The sequence below is a fragment of the Bufo gargarizans genome, chromosome 2, assembly GCF_014858855.1.
Source record: "Bufo gargarizans isolate SCDJY-AF-19 chromosome 2, ASM1485885v1, whole genome shotgun sequence".
NCBI classification, from domain to species: Eukaryota; Metazoa; Chordata; class Amphibia; order Anura; family Bufonidae; genus Bufo; species Bufo gargarizans.
In genome coordinates this window covers 465,114,282-465,129,348 of record NC_058081.1, presented here as the reverse complement: position 1 = coordinate 465,129,348, position 15,067 = coordinate 465,114,282, and the positions used below count along the sequence as shown (strand labels likewise).

The 15,067-nt window shown below is 43.3% G+C and overlaps 1 protein-coding gene across 1 annotated transcript in view; it reads left to right on the top strand.

Annotated features, from left to right (window-relative positions):
- The window catches only part of GABRA6 (gamma-aminobutyric acid type A receptor subunit alpha6), a 111,655-nt gene that overhangs the window by 18,660 nt on the left and 77,928 nt on the right, over positions 1–15,067 (top strand). Inside the window, exons 6-7 of the mRNA XM_044277834.1 lie at positions 6,274–6,417; positions 13,548–13,700. Of these exons, the coding sequence (XP_044133769.1) occupies positions 6,274–6,417; positions 13,548–13,700 (297 nt within the window). The remainder of the gene's footprint in view (positions 1–6,273; positions 6,418–13,547; positions 13,701–15,067) is intronic.

The following is a 15,067-nucleotide window of genomic DNA, read 5'->3' as shown; positions in this document are numbered from 1 at the left end:
ATTTAAAAAATGAGACAGGCCCTTCCGCAGGGGTGGTAGGGGTCGGGCAGGTGCACCAGGCCGGAACCTAAGTGGGAAGTTGCAGAAGGTGTGTGCGATTACGTCAAAGGACACACCAGACTTGGTTGAGTGGCTCACTCAGCCTTCCGCTTATGCACCCTCCTCATCCTCTCTATCAGCACCCTCTTCACGCTCTGCTGTGTGCACCTCCAAAGACACCATCACCACCATATCCCCTCCGCTCGAGTCAGAGGAATTATTTTCCCATCTATTCCAAGACCTTTCCAATGCGCAGCCATTCTTGGCATCGGATCAGGAAGAGGAGGTATCAACGGTCGCCACCCAGCAGTCTGACAACAGTACCCAGATCAGCCCAAGGAGTTTGGTCACCGCTGTTGCTGCCTACTCCGAGATCTCTAATGTTAGTGGTGGGGAAGGTGACGATGATGACGTGTCGATGGATGTCACGTGGGTGCCCACAAGAGAGGAAGAGAAGGGGAGTTCAGAGGGAAAGACGGAGCAGCAGATAGGGAGGAAAAGCAGGCAGAACTTACAGTGCACAGGAGGCAAAAAGCACACTGCAAATGTATCTGGAGCGAGCCATCTACCATGCACGGTCACATTTTGCGCTCCTAGGACGCTGGCACGTGGCTCCGCAGTGTGGTCTTTTTTAACGTGTACGCTGCTGACAATTGTGTTGCCATCTGCAACCTTTGCTGTCAACGCATAAGTCGTGGTAATTCGAATATTACCCCTGCCGCTCATGTCTTCCTCAACGTCTCGAAAATTGTTGGCAACTATCTTTTCTAATCGCATCCAAATTCGGTCTGGTGTAAACAGTTGCTGTAGTAGGTCGCGCCTATTTTGCACATGAGCGTACGTTAAATTATATTGCCGATATTTTGCATTGAAAAAATTTGTGCACATCTCGATTAGGTTCAGGTCTGGTGACTGTGGAGGCCAGGTCATCTGGCGCAGCATCCAATCACTCTCCTTCATGGTCAAATAGCCCTTACACAGCCTGGAGGTGTGTTTGGGGTCATTGTCCTGTTGAAAAATAAATGATGGTCCAACTAAACGCAAACCGGATAGAATAGCATGCCGCTGCAAGATGCTGTGGTAGTCATGCTGGTTCAATATGCCTTCAATTTTGGAATAAATCCCCAACAGTGTCACCAGCAAAGCACCCCCACACCATCAGACCTCCTCCTCCATGCTTCACGGTGGGAAACAGGCATGTAGAGTCCATCCGTTCACCTTTTCTGCGTCAAACAAAGACACGGTGGTTGGAACCAAAGATTTCAAATTTGGACTCATCAGACCAAAGCACAGATTTCCACTGCTCTAATGTCCATTCCTTGCAGGGGCGTAACTAGAAGTGACTGGGCCCGACAGCAAATATTTGTAAGGGCCCCCCTCAGCGCGCTTCGCATCTCCCTCCTCCTGTGTAAACCCCACTCCTTTGGCACAGTGTAGCGGTATACTGTATATTGTGTGGCACAGTGTAGCGGTATACTGTATATTGTGTGGCACAGTGTAGAGGTATATTGTGAGGCACAGTGTAGAGGTATACTGTATATTGTGTGGCACAGTGTAGCGGTATACTGTATATTGTGGGGCACAGTGTAGAGGCATACTGTATATTGTGTGGCACAGTGTAGCGGTATACTGTATATTGTGGGGCACAGTTTAGAGGTATACTGTATATTGTGGGGCACAGTGTAGCAGTATACTGTACATTGTGGGGCACAATATAGAGGTATACTGTACATTGTGGGGCACAGTGTAGGCTATATGTGTATAACATAAACATATTTCATATGAACACTTACAATTTCTTGGCTTGGCCCTTGGGGATCTCGGACGCCACTTCCACACTTTGGCTGGGGGCTCGGCGGAGCTGATGTTGTGTTTTATCCTAATGAGAAAGATTTCATAATAAGGATTTGGAGAAGGGGCAGAGGGATAGCAGAGCAGGGAGAGGCTGGTGCTGCTACTAGGGGGTCATACCATGGGGGAGTAATAAAGCCCACCATAATGCCCACCCAGTAGTAATAATTCTCCTTATAATGTGACAGTGCAAAAATACCCCCTTGTAATGCCCCCAGTTGAGCTAATGTCCCCATAGTGCCCCCATAATGTGCCAGTATAAAATACCCCTATATAGTGCCCCCAGTAAATTCCCCCATAGTGCTCCTCTCCCCCTTCCTGCTAGTGCCCCCCATAATGTACCAGTATAAAATGCCCCATATATAGTGCCCCAGTAGATGCACTATGATGCACTATGATAGGCTGCCGGCCTAGTGTCTCCCATAATGCCCCCCAATAATGTGCCAGTAAGTGTCCCCATAGATGCCCCCCCATCATGTTCCAGTATCAATTGCCTCTCCCCCCCTCACATGTCCCAGTATTATAGTGCCATCTCCCCCCATGTGCCAGTATCAAGTGCCTCTCTCCTTCCCACCCCCCATGTGCCAGTATCATAGTGCCAAACCCCCCCATGTGCCAGTATCAAGTGCCTCTCTCTTCCCCCCATGTCCCATTATCATAGTGCCATCTCCCCCCCAAAAAAGTGCCAGTATTAAGTGCCTCTCCCCCCCATGTGCCAGTATCATAGTGCCAACCCCCCCCCACATGCCAGTATCAAGTGCCTCTCTCCTCCCCCCATGTCCCAGTATCATAGTGCCATCTCCCCCCCCCCACAAAAAAGTGCCAATATCAAGTGCCTCTCTCCCTCCCCCTCCCCATGTGCCAGTATCAGGTTCCTCTCTCCCCCCCCCATGTGCCAGTATCAAGTGCCAACCCCCCCTCTCCCCTCCAGGTGCCAGTATCAGGTGCCTCCCCCCCCATGTCCCAGTATCATAGTGCCATCCCCCCCCCCCACAAAAAAGTGCCAGTATCAAGTGCCTCTCTCCCCCCCCCACCCCATATGCCAGTATCAGGTGCCAACCCCTCTCCCCCCCATGTGCCAGTATCAGGTGCCTCTTCCCCCCCATGTGCCAGTATCAGGTGCCAACCCCCCCTCCCCCCCAGGTGCCAGTATCAGGTGCCACTCTCCCTCCCCCCCAGTTGCCAGTATCAGGTGCCAACCCCCCTCCCCCATATGCCAGTATCAGGTGCCACTGCCAGTATCAGGTGCCTCCCGCTCCCCCATGGCAGTAACAGTCGGGTATTAAAAAAATAAAATAAACACTTACCTCCATGTCAGCGATGCGATGCAGCCTCTTCCTGTGTCCCGCCTTGTATTCTGTCCCGCCCTGTATGTCCTTATATGGAGTCAGTGCTTGTATTTCAGAAAAGAAGCAGCTAACCACTAGACCATACCAGCTGCCTTGCTGCTGACTGAAAAAATATGAGACTTCTACTGTTATAGCTGGCTAAGTGTACATCTATACACATGACAGCTGCTCATATATAGAGATATAGCAGAGCTGAATGTGCTGAGACAGCTGTCATATACAGATATAGCAGTATCTCAGATATATCTCTATATGACAGCTGTCCCAGCACACTCAGCTCTGCTATATCTCTATATATGACAGCTGCCCCAGCAAACCCAGCTCTGCTACATCTATACACATGACAGCTGCCCAAACACACCCAGCACTGCTATATCTCTATATGACAGCTGCCCCAGCACACTCAGCTCTGCTATATCTCTATATATGATAGCTGCTCCAGCACACCCAGCTCTGCTACATCTATATATCTCTAAGTATTGCTATACAGTAGATAGAAATATAGAGATATAGCAGAGCTGAGTGTGCTGGGGCAGCTGTCATGTGTATAGATGTAGCAGAGCTGGCTGTGTTTCGGCAGCTGTCATGTGTATAGATGTAGTAGAGCTGGGTTTGCTGGGGCAGTTGTCATATATAGAGATATAGTAGAGCTGAGTGTTCTGGTGCAGCTGTCATGTGTATAGATGTAGCAGAGCTGGGTGTGTTTGGGCATCTGTCATGTGTATAGATGTAGTAGAGCTGGGTTTGCTGGGGCAGCTGTCATATATAGAGATATAGCAGAGCTGAGTGTGCTGGTGCAGCTGTCATGTGTATAGATGTAGCAGAGCTGGGTGTGTTTCGGCATCTGTCATGTGTATAGATGTAGTAGAGCTGGGTTTGCTGGGGCAGCGGTCATATATAGAGATATAGCAGAGCTGATTGTGCTGGTACAGCCGTCATATAGAGATATAGCAGTGCTGGGTTTGTTGGGGGCAGCTTTCATGTGTATAGATGTAGCAGAGCTGGCTGTGTTTCGGCAGCTGTCATGTGTATAGATGTAGTAGAGCTGGGTTTGCTGGGGCAGCTGTCACATATAGAGATATAGCAGAGCTGATTGTGGTGGGACAGCTGTCATATAGAGATATAGCAGTGCTGGGTGTGTTGGGGGCAGCTGTCATGTGTATAGATGTAGCAGAGCTGACTGTGTTTCGGCAGCTGTCATGTGTATAGATGTAGTAGAGCTGGGTTTGCTGGGGCAGCTGTCATATATAGAGATATAGCAGAGCTGAGTGTGTTGGGGCAGCTGTCATGTGTATAGATGTAGCAGAGCTGGCTGTGTTTCGGTAGCTGTCATATATAGAGATATAGCAGAGCTGAGTGTGCAGGGACAGCTGTCATATAGAGATATAGCAGTGCTAGGTGTGTTTGGGCAGCTGTCATGTGTATAGATGTACAATTAGCCAGCTATAACAGTAGAAGTCTCATATTTTTTCAATGAGTTGTAATGAGGGTAAATGCTTTGCCACTGATACACTGCTAGATTGGAGGTTGTGGGTTCGAATCCCAGACCAGGAGACTTTAGCAGACAGTAAAGTTAGATCACACTAGCGACTGCTGTGAAGGGGCACTGAACATGATATTTAACTAACTTGAAAATAAACTGTCACACACGCTGCCGGGGCGCCGGGCCCCGAAGCAGTTGCTTCCCCTGCTTCCCCGGTAGTTACGCCACTGATTCCTTGTGTTCTTTAGCCCAAACAAGTCTCTTCTGCTTGTTGCCTGTCCTTAGCAGTGGTTTCCTAGCAGATATTCTACCATGAAGACCTGATTCACACAGTCTCCTCTTAACAGTTGTTCTAGAGATGTGTCTGCTGCTAGAACTCTGTGTGGCATTGACCTGGTCTCTAATCTGAGCTGCTGTGACCTGCGATTTCTGAGGCTGGTGACTCGGATGAACTTATCCTCCGCAGCAGAGGTGACTCGTGGTCTTCCTTTCCTGGGGTGGTCCGCATGTGAGACAGTTTCTTTGTAGCGCTTGATGGTTTTTTTGACTGCACTTGGGGACTCTTTCAAAGTTGTCCCAATTTTTCGGACTGACTAACCTTCATTTCTTAAAGTAATGATGGCCACTTGTTTTTCTTTACTTGCCATAATACAAATTCTAACAGTCTAACAGTAGGACTATCAGCTGTGTATCCACCTGACTTCTCCACAACGCAACTGATGGTCCCAACCCCATTTATAAGGCAAGAAATCCCACTTATTAAACCTGACAGGGCACACCTGTGAAGTGAAAACCATTTCAGGTGACTACCTCTTGAAGCTCATCAAGAGAATGCCAAGAGTGTGCAAAGCAGTAATCAAAGCAAAAGGTGGCTACTTTGAAGAACCTAGAATATTACATATTTTCAGTTGTTTCACACTTTTTTGTTATGTATATAATTCCACATGTGTTAATTCATAGTTTTGATGCCTTCAGTGTGAATCTACAATTTTCATAGTCATGAAAATAAAGAAAACTCTTTGAATGAGAAGGTGTGTCCAAACTTTTGGTCTGTACTGTATATACATATATATATATATATATATATATATATATATATATATCCCATACTGTGTATGACTCAACAGAAAAAAAATCAATAAGGCAAATTTGAAATTTTTTCATCACGTCCCTTCCTACACTAAATTTTTATAAAAAGTGATGAAAAAGTCAAACAAGTCATCTCGCAAAAACTGAGCCCTCACATAGCTCCATATACACAACAATAAAAAAGTTACGGAGGTCACAATATAGCAATGAAAAGAAAAATAATTATTTCAAAAGTTTTTTATTTTTTTAGTATTAAAACAGTAGAAAAACTATACAAATATGGTATCACCATAATTGTGCTTACCCATGCTGTAAAACAAAGCCCACAAAGCTGTGGCAGAATATTGTTTCCACTTAATGCAATCATGTCTTAAAATACTTCAGTATATGCTATACTTTGAAGAGTTATTAAGTACATCATATTAGCAGCATCTTGTAGCTATTATTATTCCTCATATACAGATGCTTATCCCAAAAGTGAAATTATTTATACATGGAAAAAGGGTCCTTTGTACTCAGTTGAAGTGCCAGAAGAATCTTCAAGTCTTCTACAGTATGATCTCGTTGGACAAACAGTTTCCAGTGAAACATTGAAGTCTAATACAGGTAATTTAAAGGGAAAAAATAAAATATTTTTATAAATATATGAGTATATCTTTTAAGTGATATTTTCATGTAAACATTATCTTTTATTTTTTGGTAGTCTTCAAAATTGTATGTCATTATATATAGCATGTAACCATAAATCCTAAAATCTTGCTGTTTTCACACTGACCGCTGAGCTTCACGATAGTCTGACACTTCAATTTCCACAGGCAGGATTATGATGAGGAGCAACACTTATTTAAATTGCACCTAAACTTTCCAGAAATATTTTCTAAATTGTTAGAAATATCCTTATTATTTTTAGGAGCCATATATGCGGTGTATGGATGTTGAGTTCTACAGTATGCACTATATTGAGTGTTGTACTAGAAGAAGAACACATCGTTCCTGCCTTTGACCTCCACTGAAATATGTGCATCATACATCAGGACAGGATACCATGCACAATGTGCTATGCCAGGATTTAGTGAACCTAAGAAAGGACAGGCAGGGGGGCCTCTTTTGCTTGCAAAACAATAAAATCAATACATAAAGTATATTACAAATAATTGTTAGGCTATTTCTAACAATACCAAAAATATATTTCTTGAAACTTTAGGTGTACTTAAAGGGAACCTGTCACCGGGATTTTTTGTATAGAGCTGAGGACATGGGTTGCTAGATGGCCGCTAGCACATCCGCAATACCTAGTCCCCATAGCTCTGTGTGCTTTTATTGTGTAAAAAAAACTATTTAATACATATGCATATTAACCTGAGATTAGTCCTGTCCCTGACTCATCTCACATACAGGACTCATCTCAGGTTAATTTGCATATGTATCAAATCGTTTTTTTACACAATAAAAGCACACAGAGCTATGGGGACTGGGTATTGCGGATGTGCTAGCGGCCATCTAGCAACCCATGGCTTCAGCTCTATACACAAAATCCCGGTGACAGGTTCCCTTTAAGTAAAGCTGGAGACAGATAACATTTTCATGCCCATTTGACTTCAGTAATGAAAATTTCTGAACTGCTGCTCACAGCTGCAAGTCAAACAAGGTGTCTTCCCTTATTATTATTCACATGAGACTGAATCAAACTATAGAAACAGAAACTAAAAACAGATTAGAAAAAATATGCTTCAGGATATGATCTACAGTCATGGTCAGTTTTGAGACTGACACAATTTTTTGTTTTTATGAAGTTTATTGCTTCAGTTTTTTATGGTGGCAATCAGATGAAATTCAATTACCATATTTTTTCGACCTATAAGTGTCACGGCCATGGTTATGGTCGACTCGTGACTCCTGAACCGCATGCGGTTGTCAGCGGTTTTGTTTGGTTGTCAATCACAGGTGAGGGCTGTGGTATTTGCCTCACCTGTGGTTGCTGCTGGCAACAGCATTTATGTGGCAGCATGGCAGCCTGAGCTGTATCTTTGCAGCTTGCTGTGTTGTGCGTGCGGTTGCACTTGGCAACTTGTGTGATTGGTGTGCACTTCCCATGTTTGGTGTGCACGGGGTTGTTTGTGTGTTCACTTCCCCTTTAAGTTGCTGTCTTCTGCTGTATGGTGTGTGAAGGGTTAATTCCCTTCCTAGGCTGTGAGCACTGGGTGTGTCCGTGTGGGTGTGGCCACTTTGGCTATATAACCTTGTTGGAGATCAGAAGCTGAGGGGTGCTTCAGCCATGCTTTGCTGGAGACACCCTCCTTGTATTTCCATCTGCCAGTGGGGGCCACCCTTGTGGTCATAAACAAATTGTGACTTAGGTTTATGTTGATGTCCACTTGATGTTTTCCTTTGTTATGTTATGCACCTATGGATCTGGGTTCCTGTGTGTTTGTGTGTGTGCTGTGTCCATTGGTGTTTGGGTGTGGACACTTGCTTGTATTGCACAGGATCCAGTCTGTGTGTCTGTGGCAGGTGGGTGTGGAAGTGCTTTTCATCCTCCTGCCATATCCATAGGCTGTTTATGTTCTCTTCCATTTGCATCTTGGCTAGTGAGACTCCTGTTCCTCCGTGCCCAGGAAGAACAGGTCGTCTTACCCTGCTCCTTGTTCCAGGGCAATCCTGAGGGCTAGCAGGGACCCCAAGGCATCCGGTGTATGAGCCCTCCCACTTTCAGGGTTGACTCACGAGTTACGAGTCAGGGTCAGTTTAGGGACGCAATAGGAGGTGACCTGCTCCCTAATAATGTCGTCCTGGTCAAGCAGCGCTTAACATCTTCTGGCATCACACGGCTGAGGGTTTTCCCCATCCTCAGCCGTGACAATAAGATGCACTGACCCATAAGACGCACAGAGGTTTTAGAGGAGGACAATAATAAAAAATGTTTCATTAGACCTCAGGTCAGACCACAAATCAGACCCCCATGTTAATTAAAACTCTGCTGACAGCCCCAATCAGACCCCCAAACTAAATAAGACCCCCATTCAGACCTCAGATCAACCCCCATGCCTCCTATCATCAGCCCCCATGCCTCCTATCATACCCCATGTCTCCTATAAGATTCCATGCCTCCTATAATACCCTATGACTCCTATCAGACCCCAAGCCTCCTATCAGCCCTCCAACCTCTTATCAGCCACCAGACTCTTATCTGCTTTCATGCCATGGCACATACACAGGAGCAGGCATGTGTGTAGGACTTAGAGGCGGAGCAGGCATGTGTGCCAGGAAAGCCTCCTCCGCCCCTCATCTGCCTACTCCCGCACACCCACCAACATTTTCACCGCAAATCTGCTGGCCGGCCAGTCCCCGCCAACCTCCACCAGACGGGGCCGGCCATTCTCTATCACCATGCACCAGCCACACCACCTGACCCTACCACCCAGCGGCCATCCCGATCAACAAGCACATACTGCAGCCGCCAGGCTCTCCCTCTCCAGGTACATGGATGTCTGATACATCACAGGTTGCTGTTTCTATGTAGCACAGCCTGCAATGTACCGCGCAATGCGCCACACATTTTATATTTTTTTGCCCTGTATTCACCCCATAAGATGCACTAGTGTTTTCCCCCCATTTAGGGGAAGGGCAAATTGCGTCTTATGGATCGAAAAATACGGTAATTGTAAAACTATTCCTTGCCATAAAAATCACAAGAAAAATATTTTCCACTGCATTTCAGCTCTGCCACAAAATGATATGCTAACATCATTCCAGTTATCTTCTTATTAGCTTTTGACAAAGTGCTAGCAAAAAAAAGGCAGCTAGGCAGCAAAGAAAAGGCAGGGTGATGTTTGAAATCATTGTTGTATTCTTCTGGTAACCATGGTTAACTGCAAGGAAAGATATGCAGTCATCATTGCTTTACATCAAAATAGCTTCACAAGCAAGGACATTACTTCTTGTTAGATTGTAGCTAAATTAACCATGTACAGTCCTGATCAAAAGTTTAAGACCACTTGAAAAATTGCAAAAAATCATATTTTACATTGTTGGATCGTAACAAGGTTCCAAGTAGAGCTTCAACATGCAAAAAGAAGAAATGAGAGTGAGACAAAACATTTTTTGAGCATTCAATTAATTGAAAATAATGATTAAACTGAAACAGGCAGTTTTTTAGCTGATCCAAATTTTAGGACCACATGCCTTTAAAAGGCCAAATCTGTGCAAATATGTGGATTCATTGTCATTTTCTGCCATGTAGTCACACGTTGTGATGGCAAAGGCAAAAAAACTCTCCCTTTTGAATGTGGTCGGGTTGTTGAACTGCATAAACAGGGTCTCTCACAGCGCGCCATCACTGCTGAGATGGGACGCAGTAAGACAGTCATTTGGAATTTCTTAAATGATCCTGAGGGTTATGGAACAAAAAAGTCAAGTGGAAGACCCAAACAAATTTCACCAGCACTGAGCCGGAGGATCCAATTGGCTGTCCGTCAAGACAATGGACGATCCTCGACCTAAATTAAGGCCCTTACTGGTGCTGACTGCAGCCCCATAACCATCAGATGGCATCTGAGACTGAAGGGCTTCAAAAACAAAAAAAATATTCAAAGACCTTGTCTCCTTGAACGCCACAGAACTGCTCATTTGGACTTTGGTGCTCTCTTGTAAACATGGGACATTCAAAGGTGGAAGAAAGTTTTATTCTCTGATAAGAAAGAATTTAACCTTGATGTTCCTGATGGTTTCCAACGTTACTGGCATGACAAGCACATCCCACCTGAGATGTTTTCTACGCGCCACAGTGGAGGGGGCACCATAATGGTCTGGGGTGCTTTTTCCTTCAGTGGAACAATGGAGCTTCAGGAAGTGCAGGGGCATCAAACAGCCGCTGGCTATGTTCAGATGTTGCAGAGAGCATCGTCTGAGGGCCCTCGTCTGTGTGGTAACGACTGGGTTTTTCAACAGGACAACACTACAGTACACACTGCCTGCAGGACAAGGGACTTCTTCCAGGAGAATAACATCACTCTTTTGGCCCATCCTGCATGTTCCCCTGATCTAAATCCAATTGAGAACCTTTGGGGATGGATGGCAAGGGAAGTTTAAAAAATTGGACAACAGTTCCAGACAGTAGATGGCCTTCGTGCGGCCGTCTTGACCACTTGGAGAAATGTTCCCACTCACCTCATGGAAACGCTTGCATCAAGCATGCCGAAACAAATTTTTGAAGTGATTACCAATAACGGCAGAGCTACTCATTACTGAGTTCATGTTTGGAAGTTGGATTTCTGTTTTGGGGGGGCCTGTTTCAGTTTATTTGTTGTTTTCATTAAATTGAATGCTCAAAAAATGTTTTGTCTCACTCCCATTTCTTCTTGTTGCATGTTGAAGCTCTACTTGGAACCCTGTTAAGAACCAGCCATGCTAAATATGATTTTCTTTGCCATTTTTCAAGTGGTCTTAAACTTTTGATCAGGACTGTATGATGGATCATCAAGAACTACAAGTAGAGAGGTTTACTTTCTGTGAAGAAGGCTTCAGTGCACCCAAGAAAGTCCAGCAAGTGCCAGGACAGTCTCCTACAGGGAATTCAGCTACAGAATCAGGTCACCACCAGTGCAGAACTTGTTCAGGCAGGCAGGTGTGAGTGCATTTACACTCATAGTGAGGCAAAGGCTTTTAGAGGATGGTCTGGTTTCAAGAAGGGCAGCAAAGAAGCTACTTTTCTCCCAAAAAAAACCCATCAAAAACAAACTGACATTCTGCAGGAGGTGCAAAGAATTTCTGCAGAGGACTGGAATATATTTATTTTTAGGCATGAGTGAAGCTAGCTTTGGATCCTAGATCCGAAGGTGATTCACTCAAAACTTCATATTAATGATGTATGGAGATCCATCCTCCGATGAGGTGAAGTCAGTTAACTTCTGTGAATAACTTCAGTATCTGATTTTTAAACTGGAAAACCATTTTAAAACTTGGATCCGAACTCGGCTTCAGTTCTGATTGGTACCTTGGAACAAAAGCCGAGCTCGGATCTAAATTTTAAAGCATAAAATGCCTATAATTTTTTTTCTATATACCATAAAAACATCTGACAAACATCTAAAAACACTGAAGCATAGCATCAAACTTTTTAAACATCTAAATTTGTGTCAATCTCAAAACTTTTGGCCTCAACTTTTTTCTTGCAGAAAATTATGCAGTAACAAATCTTAGGTTGTCATCTTTCAATAAAAAAAAAAAAAATGCAACATTGCTATGTGTGCAAAATATTAAATGGGTTGTCTAGAACCAACATAATTTATAGTCCAAATGAACAAGGTTCCAAACGCAAGAAAGGCACTCCCCTTTTCCAGAGTTCCTGCTGTGGCTTCCATTCCCACCATTCATGTACATGTCATCATTTCGGTCTGGCAGCTCCTAGAAGCAGCATGGAGAGATGTCATAACACTGAAATGGGGAATCTGTGAAATGGTGAGTGCCTTTTATTTATCCTTGTCCAGCTATCCTATCCTTTATCCTAGACAACCCATTTAATACTGCCAAACGTATGCTTACTAAATATATGTACATTTCCATACATTTAAATATATTATATGGTATCTGAATATTCTATGATGTCTTTATACGGATTTTTGCCTGTCTTCCATAAAATGCCTATTACATGTATTGCTTCTGCTTTATGTCTGCACAACAGTTTTATGTGAATAGGCAGCAAGCTATAATACCAAATTGAAAATACATTTGCAATATCCCAGTGGATTTGTGCTGCAATCAATAGCTGCCGTGTGACTTTTACAAACCTAAAAATGACAATATTGGAAAGCATTTCCTCTCTTCAAACAATGAAAATAAATGTATAATTTAAAGGGGTTATCCAATTCTCTAAAATCACCCCCCATATGTCGGGCCCCTCACATTGAATATACTTAACTGGGTCCTCGCTTCCTGCGCCGCTCCTGGTCCACCCACCACTGGTGCTGCTTCTCCCCATGAGCGGATGAAAACATCCGGTGTCGGGGGGATGACCAGTCAATGGCAGGCAGGGAGTGGGACGAGCCTCCCTACTGTCACCCGCGATGCTAGGGAGGTTCGTCCCTGACCCCACCTGCCATTGGCTGCTCCCCCCAACCCCGGATGTTTTGATCCGTGCACGGGGAGAAGCAGCAGTGGCGGTGCCGGGAACAGGAGCGGCGCAGGGATCGGGAACCCAGGTAAGTATATTCAGTGTGGGGGGCTCAGCATATTGGGTGGCTTTTTATAGGATTGGATAACCTCTTTAAAAAAAAAAAAAAATTCCTAGTAAAATTTGTTTAACAACTAAGTTAAACAAGCTGTATTGCAGAAGCACGGTAGAACAGAAGCATGGAGCACTATTTGACTTACCACAAACTACTTACACATTTGCATGAGGACCAAGTAGAAGTTGATTCAGGTTTATTTTTTATAATATAATTTGTTAGTAATTAAAGCTTTCTCTTTGAGATTATTAAAATCCTTGTGGCTATGTATTATTTCTCATCAACAGGTGAATATATTGTAATGACGGTACATTTCCATCTCCAAAGAAAAATGGGCTATTTTATGATACAAACCTATATCCCTTGCATAATGACCGTCATTCTTTCCCAGGTTTCTTTTTGGATCAACAAAGAATCTGTGCCAGCTAGAACAGTTTTTGGTATGACTTGTGTTCAATGGCATTTCCATAATCTCCATTTCACCACTCATTTGTCACTGCTTATCTGTTTTAGGTGAATATTCTCAACAAGTAGTGCTCTTCTATCTACGAAGGAAAATAGGTTATTATATCATTCATACATACATCCCATGTAGCATGACTGTTGTCTTGTCTCAAGTTGTCTTTTGGATCAACAAAGAATCGGTTCCAGCGAGGACTGTTGCTGGTACGGATCTTAGACTAGTTATGTATCTATGTTGAGATTTTGTTAGTATAATAGAAGCAATAAACTAGTAAACAGGTTGTTTGAGATTGTTAGAAAAAGCTTTCTTCTTCCAGCAACATAAATACTCTTTGCAGATAGATATTTAACAGAAAGGCGCAAAGTTGCAAAACCAAGTACAGTATATGAACAAGAAAATTAATTATTTCTAGAGGATTGCAGCCATGATTTTCTAATCTTAAACAACCTATCCATCCCTTTGCTGCTGTCAGATGTAGATGCTGTATGTGTAGGGATATATCAAACCACTATAGTAAATAGTAGTTTTCTTATATCACTTGCATTTTAGCATGACAACATCTACTTAGAGTGCCTGAATATTCTACCTAGGACAGAAGGTTCTTGTACTTCTCCATGATTTATTCCTAATGTTCATGCACACCTCTTTGTTTCCTCATAATTTAGCTAGTCTGGAGAGGGTAGTCCTCCCCTTTCTTAGTGTTCATTCTAACATCTTTTTTGCTGTCTGTAATGGGTAGCCATGCACAAATTCCCACTATCCAATAGCAAAGCAAATGTTACTGATCAGGACTGTGTATAATCTCTCAAATGCCTATTACTGTACTTTATAGTAAGTATTTTAAGCATTTTGAGAGAAGTTATATTAAAATATTGGAGCCTAATGGATTCCACTGGCATTATGTGATTAGTATTTTTTAACAGTGTAACATATGACTGACATGGCCAGTTGCCTCAGTAGCCAGTATCTCTCTACTTTGAAATATATAACTATGCTCTAATGGCAGTGCTACATTTTTTTAAAAGAAAAACAATGTCTTAATATACCCTTTCAGACTTGCAATACATTAAGGGAAAGTTCCATCACAATTTTAACACAGATTAGCGACCTTCCATATGTGACAATTTTATGTATTCTTTTATTTTCGTTAAAAAAAAAAAAAAACTCTGGATAAAATTTTGAAGTCATTCCATGTATTCTACCTCCTGTCCTCTTTAACTTTGTTGTTTTGTTGCTGTTTAAACTTTTGCAGTCTTGCTAACTTTTTCAGTGAAACCATCACTTGAACCAAACAATGCATGTCATACTGTCATTCTAATTTTACACATACTGGCATAATGAGGATATAACAGGCAGTCAGTGTGGACCAACTGTACCTACTAACAAGTTTGGCTTTGGGCTAGTCTTAATTATATTATTATTATGGAAATTCCCTGGTTTACAACCTTGGACCCATATACAGCGATCTGGACTTCACTGCAGGGGAACCACTAGACCACTACCACTTGGAATAGTTGCGGTGTAGTTGCCAGCTGACCCATGGGGTTAATAGACCTGGTGCAAAACATTA